Genomic DNA, 21,275 nt, shown 5'->3' on the forward strand with positions numbered 1-21,275 from the left:
ATATAAAGTAAATTATGCCACAAGTGTTTGGACTTTTCTATCTTTTTTTAATTAAGCCCCTAAATTTAACCATTTCCAAATTAGTTTATTGTAGCTGCTTTGCTACATTCTCTCTACTTTTGATAGTTAATAATACACATTACATTCATTTTCATAACATCAAAAAAAAAAAAAAAAAAAAAACTACACCTTTTCTTTAATCATTTTTAAAATCGTTAATGAATTTTTTTTTAGTATAAAGAATTTTAGAATTAATTTTATCAATTTATCATTTAAATTGATTCTACATCATATACTGAATTATCAAAACTTGACAGAATGTAAGACACTAATTTTAAAAGTTAGAGATTAAATAGTATTTTACAATTTTTTAATTTTGAATTTTAATTTTAATTTTAATTTTTTTTTTTGTGGCTATTAATTGAGCTTCCTCAATCATTGATGTAGAGGTATTGGCTAATTTGAATATTTAGGATAGGTCTACACTATGGATAATTCTATTCAGCTACAAGGGAGTTAATGCCCAAATCAAATTAATCACCTACATGCTTCCTCCCCAGTTCTATCAAGGCCAACAAGTGGTGGAGGTATTTTAGGAAGGTCATTTCTTGCAAGCTTAAATATCAACTTAAATATTATATTTAATTTTTTAGAGCTCACAACATATCTTATTTTGATAATTTAAATCGGTTATTAAAAATACACTTGTTATCTATTTTTTTTTTTTTAAAAATAAGCATAATAAAATGAAAAAAAAAAATTTATTATCGAATATATCTAATTTTTTTTTTCCACAAACGATATACATGGAGAAGGCCCCTACAAAATAAATAGTTTAGATTATTAAAACAGAACCCGTGATAAGTTTTACACGCAGAAACATGTCAATCAAATTTAAATTTGAACTTGAGAAAAATCCAAAACTTGTATGCATACAAACACACATATCGATTACTGAATTGGACATAATTTGTCATACTAGACAACTTTTTATGAGGTGATCTTATTTTTTTATGAATTTCACACTTATATTGAAAAAATTATATTTAATTTTATGATTAATTTTTATGTAAATAGAAGAATTGTTTTTCCATATCAACTAAGGTTTGAATAAAATTTACTGAGTTTTGATATGTGGGTTGTAAATCATTAGATTGAACTCTCATAATGCATATTTTAAATTTATTTCCCAATCAATAAGCAATGAAATTTATTAAAATTTTGTTATGTCGGTTGGACGAGTTAGGACATGAGATTAGGTGTTAGCAAGATAATCACTTTTCCAAGAAATCAGTTGAGAACATGTGCAAAGCTACTCAAAAGAAGACGTATTTTTTTACAATATAGACAGTTTGGTTGACTTTACATTTTACTTGAGCATCTAGGGTAGGCTTTCTCCTAAACACTGTATTGAATCACTATTATTATTGGTTTTTAGTAACGAAATTAGTCAAACAACACCGACATATAATTTGATGTATATTTTATAAATAAATCATCAACATAGGACTAACCCATAAACTAAGGTCCCGTTTAGTAACATTATTTTTTAATTTAAAAGTCAAAAAAATTTAAAAAAAATTTAAAAAGCCAATAACTTATACTAAAAAGTCAAATATTCTTTTTTTTTTCTACCTTTTACATAACTTTTCATAAAAAACTAAAAAATTATTAAAACAGCCTATTCCCAAATGAAGACTTGAATTTAGCATGAATTTTAAGAGAGAGTATGATTAGCTATAAAAAAAGGACTATAATATTTGAATATTTAATGATTATTTGAACATATATATTTTTTTAATAAGAAATTTAGTGCATAGGGTACCTACATGGTGGAGATGCCGTGCTATATCTTTCCATTTATTAATAGACATTATTCTTAAAATAATATAAAAAAAAATCACTTTTTGTTCAGTTTGTGGTGCCAAGTATTCGGTTATATCTAATTTTGATTTTACTTCCTATCAAATATCAATTAATGAGTGAAAGAGTAACAATTACGTTATCTCAATCAAGCAATCTACTTGTTACATAAAATACTTTCTCAAATTCTAGAGTTTCCTATTTTGGTGCATAATAAAATTAAAAAATGTTTCGAAGTTCATAAAATTTTTTGACAAATATTATTTATTCGTTCTGAGGAAGGGGAAAGGAATCTCGGGAATTAATCCTAAGCTAATGAGTTGGTTGACCTTTAATTAAAGCCATGTTTGTTATTCGGTTTGGAGAGGTGGGCTTGAATTGTTAACCTGTGAGTCCCACAAAAAATAAATTTGATTTTGAAAAATGACTAGAGGTTGAATTTTGTACTTATTTTACAAAACTAATAAAATCAAATTTTAGGAAAAAAAAAATCGAAACTACCGATTAAGCCAAAAAAAAAAACAAAAAACAAACTAGAGAGAGTCAAGCTGAAGATGTTTGAGTTTATGGCTAACCTCACAATTTGCTCCTTAACGGCCTCGCTATACATGCAAGTTGAAGACTTAGGTCCATGCTCGAAAATCACAGGTATCAGTTAAGTTTGAAAAATACAACAAAAACAAAGGCCTAAGCCCTTTCCCTAGATCTGCTAACGATGTCTGTAATAAACAGACTCCTAATCTCAGTTAGCGGTTCATTCACCACCAAAATATCCTCTGATTGCTTAGCTCCAAACTTTGCAAGTGCATTAGTACAAAGATTACCCTCTTCGAACACATGTTGCACAGTACACTCACATCATCGCATAATGATCTTGGTATCTTCTATGAGACCTTTGTACGGAGAGTTTGCCTTTGTCTCTTCCTCCAATAACTTCATAGCTTGCATAGCGTAGGTCTCAATGATGACTTGGTGCTGCTGTTAATCCTATCTTTAACTAACTTGTGACTCTATATCAAAGAGATGCACAATTGAAGCTCCTCCTCACACCATCAAATTCTAAACTTACATTTATTTGGCAATTCAAATTATGTAGTGACACTTGTTCTGTTTTCTCTTAAAAATAGGATGAAAGTAACAAGTACCACTATTTAAATCAATAGAAATCAAATCGGATACCACATATATTGTCCTCGTAGAAATAATTCTTCCAAAGAGTAACCTTCGAAAGTTGCCTATGATTCTATGAAGCACTGACATATTCATGGATAATTCTCCATGTCCTATAAAGCACGTCCTATGAAGCATAGACATTTTTTCCGAAGTCATGTATTGGTGATATCCAACATGAACACATATCGACCACACTAAAAAAATATCCCATTTATTTTTATTTTTTTTCAACCTGACACATTGATAACACGTGATGGACACGTTGGGTATACACCATATCCATTTTTTGTTTTTTATGTATACCCATTTTTTGTTTTTGTTTTTGTTTTTAAAACTAGGGTAACATATCCAAGATTGATGACTTCAATGAGAATAAACATCTAACATAGAATTGTTATATAATATTCAAATATATAACATATAATAAATATGTAAAATTATGTCTTACAAGTCTCCCTTACGTGTCTTATCTTTGGATTTTTAGAAAACTTGCAAATCTCTTGTTTGTGTCGTGTGAAAATTCACGCTAGGCATGGAAATTTTAGAATTTAAACAAACATGAATATCTACACACACACACACATATATATCCAAGGTGAAGAGGCATGTGTTTTCTAGTAACCCTCCATAGCATTCTATACATCTCATCTTCCATATATATAAATATACATATCCAAGATGAAGAGGGATGTGTTTTCTAGTAACTCTCCATAACATTCTATACATCTCATCTTTCACAAAACGGACCGGTACGTTACATGCTAATGAAACTGTTTTCATGTTCTGCAGGTATTACAAGAGTTACCATGCACTAGTTCCGGAATAACAAACTCAAGGAACCATTCATTGTGCCAATTCGGCATATTACTAGAGCTCACAATTTCACAATTTAAACATCTGCATGAACATAAAAGGTTTTCTCTGTTCTCAAGTGATTAAATTCCAACATGAATTGGTCTCTGGACCTACCTACAACTTATCAGCATGAAAATCTATCACAACCAAGAGGAAGAAATAAAAGATCCTCCTCCATTTAGTATATATGATTATTCTCCAAAGCAAAATTAACTAAAGCAAGAAGGTGTTCTTCACCCTTTTGTACACTCCAGAGCATGATTTTAAATAATGGTATCGGGATATGTAAGGGTATCGACGATATAGTTATATATCGGTCGATATTAGATAATATCAGTTGATATATTAGTAAATAAAGGTATCGGAAGTCCAAAAATTTGTTATGTAACGGCCGATATTTAAAACCCTGCCGCCAGCTAAATCAGCAAATGGTGAGTAAAGGCTCCAATCATAGCCAGTAAAATGAACCTGGTGATTAGGAGGCCCATCAAAATAAAACATAATCGAATGCATTTGATCCATTGGCACGACAAATTAGGTCTCAGAGATTAGAAGAGTCCCAACTAGCAAAAATTGCACCGATGATTTTATCATGCAATGCATCCCCACTACAGGCAATTATGCCCCGATCAAGACCTTCTAGATACCCACCCTTTGAAAAGTCCAGAGGGCACCCCCCTGCATCGGTTACCACGCCACCGGCCTCTTGCACGATCAGAACACCGGCAGCGTGGTCCCATATCTTCTCTTTGTATCCGGCTCTTGCAAACTTCATATAAATTTCAGCATCTCCCCGAGCTATGGCTGCATATTTCACCATGCTATGAACGCGCAAGGGCTGCTTTCTGCCAATAGCATAAAAGGATGTCTCAAGGACCAATTTGAACAGAGCCCGCGAAAAATTACATAACGGTAAATGCTACCATGGAGATAAAGGCATTGATAGAGGTAAGTTTGTGGTGAGATGAACCCTTACCTTTATTCTAAAAAATAATAATAATAAATTGAACAAAAGAATAACCAATGATGATGATGATACTAATTACAATTATCTAGTGAAAGCATTACATTGAACTTGAGGCAACAGATAGTAAATTACTTTTAAGCTAGCAATATCACAATTTCTGCAACACTAAATTGAAACCAAAACTCCTCCACTTCACAACTTTAAGTAAACCTTTGTATGTGTTCTTTATTTAGGGTGAGGCAAAACATAGTTAATCTTTGTATCACTTTTATATCCTCTTTTAGAAAAAGTAATGGCTATTGGCCAATATCCATGCTTTCATACTACAAATCTCATTTTTGTAAACTTCAACGGACTGAGGGAAAGAATTTACTTCTATTGTATATTTTAGGGAAAATATAAAAAAAAAAAGTGGAGAATAGAGAAATAATTTCAAAGTGATGGAAGTACAAGTGATTCATGCATTAGATTGTGCAAGTCTGTCTTGCACTTTCATCACTGAAAATATTTTTCTACTCTCCACTTTAAAATTCTCCCTATATTTTTTTTACTCTGCTGTCTTATAGGTTTCCTAATTTGGCACGTCTGTTTTCCAAGTAATTATTTAGTAGTCTCGGACACAATGCAATACTATTTACATGGTGCTCTAATTATTTAGTTGTCCCGGACATCATGCAGTATTGTCTGTTAAAAAAAATGGTTTTTTGGTTTGAGAATTGAATGAAAATTGTCTCATAAAGTTAGCCTCATGAATGAGAGATTGAGAATGATGATTAAGCATTTTATACATGATCTAACCATGAGAGACACATGGCCTAATCACGAGGGACACATGGCCTTAATGGTGTCTTAGGCTATGAGACACACATGGTCTAACCATGAGGGACATGTGGTTTTGGAAGCCATAAGGTACACATGGCCTTGCCATATGTCTTGCCAAAGATACCTATATAAGGGCATGCTCAACATTGTGAAGATAATCATAAAAATATACTAAGTTCTCTCCTCCTCTTTTTCCCATTGCGTATGAAAGGAGACCATCCTCTTTGGTTGGAGTACACAAATTTTTGCTATCATATTATAGTCAGTCTGCTCCTATAATATATTCTTCTTGTATGAGAGAGCGCTGTCATGGTCAGTTCGCCGGAGCTAAGCAGAAGGTGCTTCTACATTAGCGGGTTCTAAACCGTCGTATCTTGAGAGACAGACGCCGACATACCTCTAATACCATGGTGAGGCGGCAAATCTGTTTTAAGGAGACTGCGGTATCACACAAGCTTCAGTTTGCTTTCTTTTCTCATTTCAGCATTTTAATTTGTTATATGTATTTCTGTTCATCAAGATATAATTTTCCATGAATTCTGTGGTTTTTCCAATTTAATTTACCATGAATCTATTTCTTTTATTTGATTCACACAATTTGTATAACAATCTTAAAACAGACTCTATGTTTCCTATGAAATTGGACAAATAGATACATACTAAGGCCAAGTTTGGCAACACCAAAATAATCCATCTTTTTATCTTTTTTCCATCACATCGCCTCTTTACTTTTCTGCACATCTTTTCGTAAAAAGACAAAAAATACACTTATTTAGGTCATCCCAAACAACCCCTAAATGTTTAGGTTCTTAATTTCTTACCATGATTTGCATGCTTCTTTATTTTATAATATAATTTACATGCTCATGAGTGTTTCAATTTTTTTTAATTAAAGATAACATGCTAATTATTTTCTAATTTTCTAGTATAATCAACATGTTCCATATCTACTACATTCTTGTTTAATTCACATGTTTATTATTTCCTAAATTTTAAAGATAATTTGCATGTTCTTTATTTTCTACATTTTAGTTTATGTTACATGCTTATTATTTGTAAAATTATTTGCATAATTTTGTTTTTAGAATCATTTACATGTTAATTGCTAGAATTAGTTACACGTTTATTGTGTAACTTGTAAAGCTTTTTAATTCTTCACTTTATTTTGCTATTAAGTAGATTGCTAGGAGGTTTAAAATAATTTATTACTTTTATAGCTTCATTCAATTATTTGCTTTGTATTTTATTGTGTTTTTTTACTAACTTTCTTTACAGGAATATCAATGCGAAAGAGAATGAAAAAAAAAAAAAAAATACAAAACCAAATGAATAGAATTTGGGGCTGTAAATAGAAATACCTAAGCATGGAAAGGAATTTTGGACCAAATAGAATCCTTAATTGGATTGGCTTGATATTCTCTATATTTGAAGTAACTTTTTTGCTTGAGTTTTAATAATGGTCAAATTGCCAATTTTATGGAAGCATTTTATTTACTTGTAATTGTTGTAGCAATTTTTTAATGGCTTGTAAGTTTTGAAACTTGGTTTGTTTTAACCTAATTTATCTACTGGAAAACTTATTTTAAAATTTGTTTTTCATGGACTAGGAGCCAACATGCTCTTGAAAATTTTGTCTAAGGTTAACGGGGTCTTAAGTGGGGCTGGTGTGACCCCTTCAGTCTTCCTGAAAACTTTCCTGACCATGTTCGATTCTAGGGTAAGTGGTGAGATCAGTTTTGATTAAATTTCAGACTTCAAGATTTTCAAGTATTAAGTTTAGTTCCTGGAAAACAGAATAATGAAATTCTGTTGTGATTTTTCAAAAATGGTTTCGAGAGGTGACAACAGAGAATGTTGTTCCACCTGACAACCTTAAACCTTGCCAGGTTCTTAAAGGAAGATCTAGAAAAATCAAATGTGATTAGAAGAAATCATAAGATTGCATGCTAATATCTTTGAATTAATCAGAGACAGTTAGTATGTTACCCTTAGGTAAGCATATATAATTGCTATATAACTTTGCTTAAGAACAAAGATGAGACAACCCGTTAGGGTGGGTGAATGTACTTTTTGAATTTTTATAATCCTAAATATATTCTTGAATTACTGGTTCCTAATGAGTGCAAGATCATTGATCACAGAGATAGAAAACTGGTGATTCCTAAGGGGTGTTAGACCACTGACTACACAGTTATGAAATTGTGGTTTCTAGCAGTAAATAGATTAGTGATTACATGTTAAGACATGATGGTCTAGTAATGAAAGAGTCTACAGATCCTATGGTAGTGGAGTGATTACTGATCACATGTCAAGATATTGTGATTCCTAGTAGTAAAAAGTTTACTGACTACATGCTGAGAAATTAGTGATTCCTAATGATAAGACTACTGGCCATGTTATGAAGTTTCGAATAGTAGACTATTGAACTCTGGATCTGTGTTTCCTAATAGTAAGACTATTGACTTCAAAGTGAATTGTTTGGACCAAACGTGTTTTGGTGCTTGACTTCAGGAAAAGAACGGATTCTGAACAATATCCTGTTTGTGTTGGACATTCGTAAGAACCTTGTCTTGGGGTCTCTCTTAAGCAAGCATAGTTTCCGCATAGTGTTTGTGTCTGATAAGGTCGCCTTGACCAAGAGTGGAGTCTATGTGGGTAAAGGGCATATAACAGGCGGTATGTTTAAGCTCAATGTAATCCCAAAAATGAATGAGAAATCTTCTTCTTCTTCTGCTTACATGCTTGGGTCCCCTGAATTATGGCATGATAGATTAGGTCATGTGAATTTTGACTCTTTGCATAGATTAATCAAGTTAGATCACATACCATCTTTCAAGAGTAATCCGAGTCACAAGTGTAAAACTTGTGTAAAAGCAAAGTTGACAAAAACTTCATTTCATTCTATTGAAAGAAGTACCAAACCTTTAGATTTAGTGCACAGTGATGCGTATGACTTGAAAGTCATACAATCATGTGGTGGCAACAAATACTTCATCACTTTTGTTGATGATTGCACTAAATATTATTATGTGTATTTGCTTAAAAGCAAAATGAGGTAATTGATAAATTTATTCTTTTTAATAATGAAGTTGAGAATCAACTAAGCCGAAAGATAAAGGTTTTAAGAAGTAATCGTGGTGGAGAATATGAATCGCCGTTTATTGAGATTTGAGCTCAATTTGGAATTATCTACCAAACTACAGCGTCATATTCCCCTCAGTCAAATGGTGTTGCTAAGAGAAAAAACAGGATGTTAAAGAAAATGATGAATGCAATGTTGATAAGTTCTGGGTTTCCACAAAACTTGTGAGGGGAAGCAATTCTCTCCGCGAATTATATTCTTAATAGAATACCTCGGACGAAAGTAGATAAGACTTCGTATGAATTATGGAAAGGCCACAAGCCTTCCTATAATTTCCTACAAATGTGAGAGTGTTTTGCAAAAGTAGTGGTACCTGCACCCAAGCGGGTTAGGATAGGTCCGAAAATCGTGGATTGCATATTAATTGGTTATGCACAGAATAGTAGTGCATATAGGTTTCTTGTGCACAAATCTGATATTTCAAATATATACAAGAATACCATTATGAAGTCAAGGAATACGTCCTATGAGGACGTGTTTTCTTGTCAAACTCGAGGAGAGGATTAAAGTTCTGAAACGAAACTTGAAGATGCTCCTAGTGATATTAATCAACATGAAGAAGTAGATGAGCCAAGAAGGAGCAAGAGGGCAAGGACATCTCTGGACTTTTTGACTTATAAGTTAGAGGGAGAACTTCGAAATTTTCATGAAGTTGTGGCTTCACCTGAAAGTCCTTTGCAGAAAGAAGTGATTAAAAGTGAGATTGAACTCCATCTTAAAAAACCACACCGGGGAGTTGGTTGATCTACCCCCAGGTAGTAAGGCTTTGGGGAGTAAGTGGATCTTTAGAAGAAAAATGAAGGTCGATGGGTCAATTGATAAGTACAAAGCTAGGCTAGTTATCAAAGGATACAGACAGCGAGAAGGCCTGTATAGGCTGTATTACTTTGATACGTATTCACTAGTAACAAGGATTACATCCATTCGCATGATAATTGTGATAGCAACTTTACGTGGTTATAGATATATCAAATGGATGTAAAGATAGCTTTCTTAAATGAAAATTTAAATGAAAAAAATCTACATGGAACTACCCAAAGGGTTTTCAGCTCTAGGGTAAAATAAAAAAGTTTGTAAGCTTGTCAAGTCATTGTATGGTTTAAAGCAAACTCCTAAACAATGGCATGAGAAGTTTGACAATGCTATGTTGTCAAATGGGATTAGGATCAATGTGTGTGACAACTGCGTATATGTCAAAGACACTGACAAATGTTATGTCATTTTGTGTCATTTTATGTCAAAGAAGTTGAATGACTTCACCAATTTGTTGAAGATATTCCATGTTGGCCAAAACCTGTGCTTGATATCTGTATTCATTGCCAATCACTGATTGGGCGGGCACAGAGTAATATGTATAATGGAAAGTCTAGACATATCCGTTGTACACATAATTCCATACAACAACTACTCTCTAATGGAATTGTCTCTCTAGACTATGTAAAGTCTAAGGACAACATTGCAGATCCGCTAACCAAAAGGTTAACTCGAGAGTTAGTAGAAACGTCGTCAAGAAGAATGGGGTTAAGGCCTTTAGTTAATGTTACCGGAACGGAAAACCCAACCTAGCTGACTGGAGATCCCAAGATTTAGTTTTAAAGGGACAATCTAACTACGTGTAACAAGTGAGTCACTGAAGAGGTAAATCCTCTTGCCCATTCCTTTATTCAGTGATACGGTGAAAGGTTAAGCTAATGTTTTTAATGACCTAGGTGACGAAAATAATCAATCATGATATAGTGATATACCTTAAATAGGTGAGATACCAAGGTCACCTATGTGAGTGCGAAGTGGGGCCGCTTCTTTAAGAATTGACAAAGCCGAATTCTTTAAAAACACTCACTAAACTAGGCTAGTATTCCAAGGCCATACTAAACACGCCAGTGAGAACAAGAACAATGGTTAGACTAACTCTTGTGTGAGGTTTATTGTCTCGGTTTACAGAAACGGCAGAACAATTCAAACATCACGTTTACAGGTCAGCCAATAAATCCGATAGGCTTTCACTACAAAAGGTTCAAGGCCAACAACTATCTTTTTTGATATAGGGTTAATCTATGTGCTCTCTCTCCGAGTCTTTGTTGTTAAACGTTACCCGTTATTCTTTATTCGGTCAATTTTTATTCATGTGGGGAAAAAGTTTTTTGATTTGAGAATTGAATGAAAATTGTCTCATAAAGTTGGCCTCATGAATGAGAGATTGAGCATTTTATACATGGTCTAATCATGAGAGACACATGGCCTAACCATGAGGGACACTTGGCCTTAATAGTGTCTTAAGCCATGAGGGACACATGGCCTTAATGGTGTCTTAGACCATGAGACACACATGGCCTAACCATGAGGTACACATGGCCTTACCATATGTCTTGCCAAAGATGCCTATATAAGGGCATGCTCAACATTGAGAAGATAATCATAAAAATATACTAAGTTTTCTCCTCCTCTTTTTCCCATTGTGTATAAAAGGAGACCATCCTCTTTGGTTGGAGTACACAAATTTTTGCTCTCATATTATAGTTAGTTTGCTCCTATAATATATTCTTCCTGTGTGAGAGAGCACTGCCATTGTCAGTTCGTCGAAGCTAAGCAGAAGGTGCGTTTGCATTAACGAGTTCTAAACCGTTGTATCCTGGGAGACAGATACCGACATGCCTCCAATACCACGGTGAGGCGACGAATCTATTTTCAGGAGACTGTGGTATCACACAGGTTTCGGTTTGCTTTCTTTTCTTATTTTATATGTATTTATGTTCATCAAGATATAATTTCACATGAATTCTTGTTTTGTGGTTTTTCCAATTTAATTTACCATGAATCTATTTCTTTTATTTAATTCACACAATTTGTACAACATTTGTCCACATGGTGCTCTCAACCAATGACGTAGCGGAAGAATTTACTTTACAGGTGGGGCAATGATGATCCACCTTTGTTAGGTAAGGGCTAACCAACCTAGTGTGTTCTATGGTTTCTCCGTGGGGAGCACTATGTAAGCAATGTCACATAGTACTCCCGGACTACCCATTAGTTTCCCCGTTTTCCACATCCAACAGCCACCCATGAAATCCAGTCATGGCTCCACTCACTAAAGTTGACAAAATTCTAACCAACCTTTCCAAATGTCCTGGTAAAAGGTCGTAACTCTAATTTGTAATAAAAGAGACAAAATGTGAACATACCTAAGCCCGACACTATGAGCAAGTCCTGCTGTGAAGGAGTGGTTTGAATTTGTCTTCTCCACTGGTTCACAAAAAGTTGCTAGTGCTGGATCATCAATGGAAGAAACCCGAATCAGTTTTGCAAAGTTCGGCCACTCAAACTTCTCATCGCCACGAATTAATGGCTGCATCCATGCTTCATCACTACCTCTACTAGCATACATCACACATCCTTCTTCCCAAGAATGGGAAGAAGGCAACGATTTTGACATACTTCGATAGTGTTGGTGATGAATATTTAACCATTCCTTCCTCATTGGGTAATTAGGGCAGCCAAGAACTCCAAGTACAACTCGTCCATTGTCAATCAAGGCTAACGCAACAGCATATTGATCCCCACGTACAAAACCCAATGTCCCATCAACAGGGTCGAGGGCCCAATGCCTTCCTGTAGGACCCCCACTTGAGTTGCATCGGCTGATGGCCTCAAGAACTTGTGAATTCCCAATAGTTTTATCGGGTCTTTTAAGGCCAAACCTGGGAGCTTCAGCTAAGCATTCGTTCACGGTGCTTACCACTGCGTCCAACAGATCAGCTGAATCAGCTTTGGAGAGAGTTTCAACATCTTCTTCGGCAACAATGGACACATTTTGTCTACCAAAGTATTCTGACAGCATCCAGCTAACCATTGCTTGCACACTCCAATCTGTTCATGCAGAAAAAATTAAAAGAATTAACCAACCAATCATGGAAGCGCATACACCAATATTAACAGTAAACAAGAACATGTAGGTACCAACCAAGGGATAAGAAGCTCCCCAGTTAGACCATCTCCAACGGTGAACCAAACCTGGCATCAAATTTAAAATTTGGTGAAAAAGCCACTTTTTTAAGCTCCAACGGTTTCACCAAATCGATATCAAATCCAGAATTCAGCAAAAATGGTACCAAACTGAGTGCAGGCGAAGCATTTCACCAAATCACTGTTCCTAACCATTGGGATGAGACGAACGGGTCGACCATCCGGTTGACCAACCGGTTAACCAACCGGTCGCCCCGGAGAAAGTTCAGACCGTTCACAAAAAGGTTGAAACCAGTCCAAAAAAAAAAAAAAAAAAAAATTTTGCCTAGGTGGTCGACTACCCGGTCGACCACCAAAAGTTCAAAAAGTTCAAAAAAAAAAGGTTCAAACCGGTATATAAAAAAAAAAAAAAAAAAAAATTTTTGCCGTTACCGGTTGACCGGCCGGTCAACCAACCGGTTGCCCAGCGCAAATTTGATGAAACGGATTTGATGTTGAACCGTTGGAGCGCGAAGTATCAAATTAAGGAAATGACCCCTTTTTTACTCAGATTTGGTGAAACATTTGGTACACGGTTGGAGATGCTCTTACAGATATAATTAAACCAGTAACTTATGCTCAGAACAGACACTATGACATATACCTCATCAAGATAATGAATAAATTATAAACTGTCGGCTATCAAACAAGTGCATATGAAGATCATATTACTTCTAAGATCTTAAAATATGAAAATCACAGTAACAGTGGAGTTGAAAAACAAAAAGATTGAGATAGAGACACGCTGCACAATCCTTCTCTTATAAACTTCCGTGTAAAAACTAACATAATAGAAATGCAATAATTTTGAGAAAACCAGGGTTACAGTAATAGTTAGTTGCAATTCTTCAGAAAATCACTGTTTAACTCTAGAGTTTTCCTTCAGTGAGAGAAGAGGGAGGATTGAACAAGGGGAAGTTATTACAGAGGAGAGATGAGAGATAAAGATGAGGAGAGATAAAGTTGGAAAGCAAAATTTATATTAAATAATGGAAGCAAAGTCAGATGGCACAAATGAAGTTTTTAACATAAGGAATCCATTAAGATGTATGGGATTTAATGTCATATGGAGGATTCAGACTGGAAATATGTAAGCAACTGGAACAGCAGCATTTTGAGCGACTGCAGCAAAACTGCTTCCTTCAGCAAGTGTAGAGATAAATAAATAAAACATATTTTCAAGCCAAAAAAAAAAAAGGTATATAGGGAGTAAATCTATCCCAATTCACTTTTTCAAGGAAAACTGACAAGAAAAGGGGCATGCAACACAACACACACACACACACACACACACACACACAAAAGTTTCTAGAGAAAAAGGCCTCAATAATAGAAAATACATATATATATATATAAGACAGAACAATGCTCTTAAAAATCAGTTAAGCAAATTAGACACTTAACAAAGAACTAGGCACCCAAATAAAGGTATATAAAACTCCAAATGAAAACCGAAATTCAGAAAGGCACTTCTACAGATGGGAATAAACATAAAAGTTTCACACTTCATACTTGCCTCTTACAGACAAGGTTAGACAAAAATGCATGTATTTACAAATAGTAACAAAATCGAACTCGAAGTCTTGTATTTACGACTTGAAGAGACCTCACATTTTGAATTGTTGGCCCATGCATGATGATAATTTTACTCACCACCACTACTTAATGACATCAACCATATGTGTTTGCTTTCCATTTAGCAAAAAGAAAAGGAAAATTCTCTGGTGTGCATTGCACACCGTATGCAACCCTGACACAAAATTACATAAATTTTCAAGAACTTATATAAGTGTTCTCACAAAAATATGCAAGTTGAACACAACTTCGCATAAATTCACAAAATCACAAAAGTTTTCACGAACTTATGTGAATTTGTGTTCAACTTATGCTTTTTTGTGAGATTACGTAATTTCGTGTTAAGGTTACATGTGGTCTGCATTGCACACCGGAGCATTTAACATCACTATCCATCAATTCTACTGTTATTTGATTAAATAGGCACCACAGCTGAATTAGGCATGTTAGATGGGTAAGGAAAACAAAAACCGATTTAATTTAAATGTGTACACATAACATAACCTGAATTTAGCATGCATCAAATTCACAAGCTTAAAAAATTACCACTTTAGAAAAACTCTGAAGAGGGAAAAAGAGGAATGGAGACTACAATGCACCAAAATATATAATGAATCAAAAGAAATAGTACATCACTTTGCCTCACCGGTCAAAAACACCATAATACACTTTGCCACAGGACACAAAGCAATTCAAAAGCATTCAATTTCACAATAACTTCCCAAGAAAAGCCACATAAAATTAGAACAAAATATTTAAAAGGAGTTGTTTTCTTTTTGATTAACCATTTAGCCAGTTTTTGGTGGATATCTTATATTTAAAGCAGAATAATATAAAGAATGCCCTATACAAAATGATGTGATAATGAACTGTAAGATTCAAAATTTACTTTTGTTTGTTCACATTTTCCAAGCATCCAAATTAAAAAAAAGAAGAAGAAAAAAAAAAGGAGTAATAAAATCAAACACTAGTAATGCAGATCATCTCAAAACTGTAAAAACCAAAAGCAATGCACACAACAAACATTCCAATCAAAGCATACCCACTGAGAAAAAAAAAAACAAAAACACAGTTCAAGAAAAGGGAAAAAGAAGCAGAAAAAGCAATTTGGAAATAAAATCAAAGCAATCCAAATTGAGAAAGGAGTAATAAAAGCAAAAACCAGTAATGCAGATAATCTCAAGCCCATAAAAACCCACCAAACACTAAAATCAATGAACCCACAGAGAAAAAACAAAAACCCAGTTCAAATAAATCAAAAACAGAAACATAGAAATCAATTTAGCACCTGCAACAGTAACAGGCGAATCATCGTCCTTGGACTTGACATGATCACTGTTGGTAGAAACCAAACCCTCTTGCACTCTCTGACACAGAAAACACGCCAAGTGCACCACTCGGACAGCCACATCCAACTCTTTCGAGTACTTTTCGTCCTCCATACGATCAAATTGGGCAGACCCAGAAGGGGAATCAGAGAAACCCAGCTCAGGATTTGTGGGTTTTCATAATTCTGTGAAGGGGGATGGCCCTAAAAGCGGAGGGAAAGTGGGTGAAGAAGATCTGGGCCAGATGGGGTTGCGTTGGGGAGGCTATAGGGGCTGTTTGGTTTGGGAAAAAGGTAAAAAAGTTGGTTGGAACAGACTCTCTCTCTCTCGTTGCCACATTCACTTCTTTCTCTTTCAGGTGGGATGACATTCGGCAGGAGACGGTTAGGCTTTTCTCCGTTTCATATTGGACGACTTCATGCGAATTATTGAATGAATAAGACTAGTCAAATATTTTATTCTTTTAAAAAATTATATTAATTAAATATAAATAATTAGTTAATCACATTAAATTTATATCAATGATAAGTATAATTTTAAAAAAAAATTATTAATATAAATATAATCAGATTAAATAATTATTAATATTTAATTAATATAATTTTTTATAAAAGTAAAATATTTAATAAACTTTACCTATTAAGCAATTTGAATTTCGGAGTAAGCCTACAGTGTAACAATAATTTCCAATTGAAAAAACTAATTGGAGAGAAACGTGTCCAAAAATAAAAATAAATATTTTCGCCACTCACCAAAAATTGTATACTTTTTTTTTTATTCAAAAATCTCGGAATTCTTTTTTAATAGAAAAATCTTATATTCTTCATGAATGCATGAATTTAATTAATTAAGATACCAAAAACAAATCAAGGATAAACATCGCTTTGATATTGAACGTTAATTTTTAAAAGGTCAATCATAAATACATCTATTGAGATTTATATAAAATACGAATTGTACATTGTAAATTTAAAAATTACATATGTTCTTTCAAATTTCTTATCGCATAATAAATTATCTATTTTATTAATAAATTATGAAGTCAATTAACAATTCTAGTAATTTTATTATTAAATAGGATAGTAGTTAGCAATTTCATTTTTTATGTTAATTCTATTAAATAAATTTTTTTGACAGAGAAATATTTGTAATTTTTAAAATTATAAAGGATAATCTATATTTTAAATGAATCTCAATAAATGTATTTGTAATTTATCTATTTTTAAATTGGGATAAAACTCATTTGGACTAGTTGATTCTTCCGTCCATCTCCATATTTCTCAATCAAATTAAATTTATATCAAAGGTCCCTATAGTTTTTCTCGAATTTCATTTTGGTTCTTGATATTTCAATTTGAAAATATTTACCCTCCAAATTGTATTTTTGTGTCAAATAAAGATAATTATGAATGAAAGTTAAGTTTTTGGATGGAAAATGATTACATACAGTGCACATGACCATCTTTTAGGAGCAAAAATGAAAAGATACACTAGTCAATTGAGGTCATTTACTTTGAGTCACTTTTTGGGTTGACTCAATCACTTTGTTTACTTATCAACCCCGTATCACCAAATTCATCACTTCGCATAGCAACCAGCACATGCTTCTCCTTCCATCTTCTTTACCTATGACTCCATTATGTCTTCTTGTCCTTTCCTAGATCAAACTATCGTCTATCAATTCCTTTTCACTCTTGCCCAAACCACCCTTCATCTCCTCTCTGTATGTGATGTGTATATAAAAAAAATTCACTACAGGTTGTTGCAGTAGATTCAATGGTCTGCTTTGTTGAAGATGCAGATTTTGATGGGAGGATTTGAAGTTGGATTTAGGATGGTGAAAGTGGTAGGGTAAAGAGAGTTTGGTGGGATACTCTGATAGTGGTTCAAGGGTGATGATGGGAGGTGGATTTTGGGTTGGTGAAGTGATGAGATTTGCTATTCATTTGAGGTAGATTTTTTGTTAGTTTAAAATTACTTTGATGAGATGATGGTGTGGAAGAGGAGGTGTTTTGGTGGTGCTTGGTGCCTATGCATAAGGTGGTAATGTTTGGCGGTGGTGGTTGGTGGCTGTAGGTGGTGATGGTCGAAGAAAGAAATAAGATGAATTATAGAGAGAGAAGAATAAAAATACTATTTTGTCTTTAAAAGATGATCATGTACAATGCATGTCACCATTTTCCATCCAAAAGCTTGACTTCCATCCATGATTATCCTTATTTGACACAAAAACAAAACTTGAAGGGTAAATGTATTCAAATTGAAAGATTAGAGACTAAAATAAAACTTGTGAAAAACTATAGGGACCTTTGGTGTAATTTGCCCAATTAAATTTTAGAGCAAATTAACTTTTCTCAATAATTGCATATAGTATAATTGGTTTTGTTAGTATAAAAAAAAGTCTCGCTACATCTTCTAATTGAGACCCTTTAACTCCACTTCAAATGATGCGGCAAAGACATATGTGAAGCAGTTTCATACTACTCTCTCTCTCTCTGTCTCATCTTTAGCCCTCTTAATTCTATATTATTGAGAGTGAAATTAAGAATCAAAATTAAAAAAATGAATTATTTTTCATAAAACCAAAAAATTATACCGACATTTCTTAATATTTAATTGGTATTTCATTTTGACTCTCGTCATTATTGAACTATCAAAGTGTTGGACGAAATATTATAGACAATATAATAGAACTAACAATAGAGTAACATAAATGGAGTAATTTATATAATGGTAAATTCCATCATTAATTTGATATGTATGATTAAAATTAATTTTTTTATTATTGATTCATTATTTGTAAAATTATTGCGTAATATTAAACCAAGTCGTGACATGTTAGATTGAAGTCTTAAATATTTTTAGACCCAATAATGTTTAAAATAATGAAAAGTATCAAGAATGTATAATTCTCACTAAAAATAAAGAGAAAAAAAATCAATATAATGACTCATTGTGTTGACATTTACACTCTTATTTATTTATATATTTTATTTATGTTTATATAAATATTTTTTTCCTCCAAACATTGTGGCCACCCTATCCCGACAGTGAAGGTAAATATATATATATATATATAAAATATAAAAAACAAATAGAGAAATTGACGCACGATTGGATGAGTTTGACCTCTTTATTTTGAAGTAGTTTTAAATTGTTATTATTATTATTATTATACAACAAGACAGACATTGGCATGAGAGAATCAAAATTGTACATTTTAACAATACATCAAAGAGGACTTTTTTTCCTCATCTGTTCCACTGTGGTACACACAAAAGTTGTTTTGAAATTAATTAAAATAAATTGTGTGATAAATAAGATTTAGTTTCAGTATTAAATGAGGTCATAAAATTTATTTTATTTTTTAAGAAAATCACCTCATCAAATGTATACCAAATCTTGTAATAAACAAGCTACTCGTACCAAAATACAAGTTATTTGATACTAATTTAACCTATTTATTTTTCGTGTGATATAGTGGTTGTTTGACATGTGCTAAAGTAACACATGTTATTTTAGCACATTATCCTATTTAGGTTATAATTATCTTATTTAAGTCACATCATCTCTCTATCACATCACTTTTGTAAGAGGGGCTAATTTTAGCCCACTAAATTATTTAGGCCCAATAGCCCAAGATTAGTGGGCCCGAATTTATCGCAAGTCCAAGAATCGGTGGGCCCAGATTTATCGCCATCAAACGGATTGAATCGCTCTAAGCCTCGAAAGGGTTCGGATCCACGAACCTAGAGACTTACTCGGGCCCGGACTCGAAAGGGTATTAAGCAAGCCTAGAGATCCGAGGCACTCGGACTCGAAAGGATTCAGATCCACGAATCTAGAGATCCGAAGTACTTGGCTTCGAACGGATTCAGACGCAATCTAGAAGTCGCTCCGTTAATGAGTCCCAGAACACTTGCGGGCTCGGAGCTTTCCGGGGTCTACGTACCAGAACCATGGGCGTAATGGAGTCCGAACAAAGGACCCGATCCCGAGGACGGTGAGTGGAGATAAATTCACTCTTCGGTTAAACTAGCCTATACCCGGGTCGAGGTGGCACGACCCCGGGGGGTCCATGAGACTCGGCAATATTTTGCGGCAGGACGTCCTCTGGGACTACCCCTGACCCTTTGGGATGATTGGGGATCATTGGTTAGGTGTGGCTAAGAAGAAGGGTTCGCCGAGGGAGTGATCTCCTCTTCGGGGTTTTCTCATCCTCGGAGAAGTCACCTCCTCGGAGAGGTCACCTCCTCGGAGAAGTCACCTCCTCGGAGAGGTCACCCCCTCGGACAAGGTGGTTAGAGAAAATATCCCCCATGTGCCTTGCACATGGGCTCCATCCTACATCATGAGGTGCCTATAAATAGCACCCACCCATAGCTTTACAAGGGATGGATTTTGGAGATTTTTGAACTCTTGGGAAAGAACTAATTTCCCTTCTCCATTATCAACCTTGAGAGTGAAAGTGGGAGATCAATGGGAGAGCCTTGCCATTATTCTATTCTCTAGCCATTTTGCCTTCTTCTTCACCCAATCTCTTATCTCCATCATCTCCTTTGTTGTTGTGTTCCTAAGTTGAGATTATTGAAGAATCTAAGCCTCTCATCATATTCTAGAGAATTCGATTTTCGAATTTTCTAACTCCTTTCTTGAACCCTCTCCTACATTTTGGCGACTCTGCTGGGGAGGCGGATTGGTTAATGGTCTCAACGAGATCTGGAATCCACACAACTCCAACAAGGATGGCAGGAGAAGATGAAGTTCACCAACAAGGATCCTCTAATGGTGGTGATGACAGAACCACGGCTCCAGATCAACCACTTTTGCTTGAAGCTATTCAAGGACTTCAAAATACTCAGCAGGAGATTCTTACCACTCTTCAGAATCTCACTCACACCATGTTGGTGATGAGTTCTAACTTTGCACCGGCGCCAAACGGAAATCAAACTGGTGGTGGAGTTATTCCCGCCGGAGCGCAAAATCAAATCCAAGGAGAAGTAGGCCCCAATCAGCCTATGGCTCATGGCAACACGGCCACAGTAACACATGCTCAAACCACAGTAGGCGGCGGCAGTTTGCCCATATCCGGGCTCCATGGCGTGCCAAGCCAAGATCCAATGGTGACTAGGGGAGTTTCTAGTGTAATGAATGGTGCTCCGGCGACTGTTGGTGTCCAGGAAAACATAAGGAGCGTGATGGCGCAAAAGGGAGCTCTGCCCGTACCTAATCTTGTCACGCCACCAGTAAATGTTACCCAAGCACCAAGCGGGCCTCCTTTGGTGCCGACAACAAATCTGCAAGCACAACCCGGTATAGCGGCGCCGTACGGTGGACTTTATGGGCCTCAATTCAATATCCCATCACCAACTGGCTTGTCTATAGGCGCTGATGGCCAGTATCGTCAAATGTCCTCACCAATGATGAATTCGCAGCACCAGAATGGCCAAGACGCCCCTAGCTCAGTCTTCGGGTACATAAGCCAAGTCCCGGGAATACCACCATCAAACTCTCTCCCTCAACAGTTTCTCACTCTTGCCGATGTACAGGC

General features: G+C 34.8%; 1 protein-coding gene across 1 annotated transcript; it reads right to left on the reverse strand.

Annotated features, from left to right (window-relative positions):
* Positions 1-4,267: 4,267 nt before the first annotated feature.
* On the reverse strand, positions 4,268-16,158 carry HL (HAL2-like protein). The gene is made up of 3 exons (XM_028201849.2): positions 15,685-16,158; positions 12,002-12,686; positions 4,268-4,736 (listed from the first exon to the last, which is right to left on the reverse strand). The coding sequence occupies exons 1-3, from the start codon at positions 15,836-15,838 to the stop codon at positions 4,433-4,435; spliced, it is 1,143 nt and encodes a 380-aa protein (XP_028057650.2). The 5' UTR covers positions 15,839-16,158; the 3' UTR covers positions 4,268-4,432.
* Positions 16,159-21,275: the final 5,117 nt, after the last annotated feature.

This window comes from Camellia sinensis, chromosome 7, assembly GCF_055761805.1.
Source record: "Camellia sinensis isolate YWXY chromosome 7, ASM5576180v1, whole genome shotgun sequence".
Taxonomy (NCBI): domain Eukaryota; kingdom Viridiplantae; phylum Streptophyta; class Magnoliopsida; order Ericales; family Theaceae; genus Camellia; species Camellia sinensis.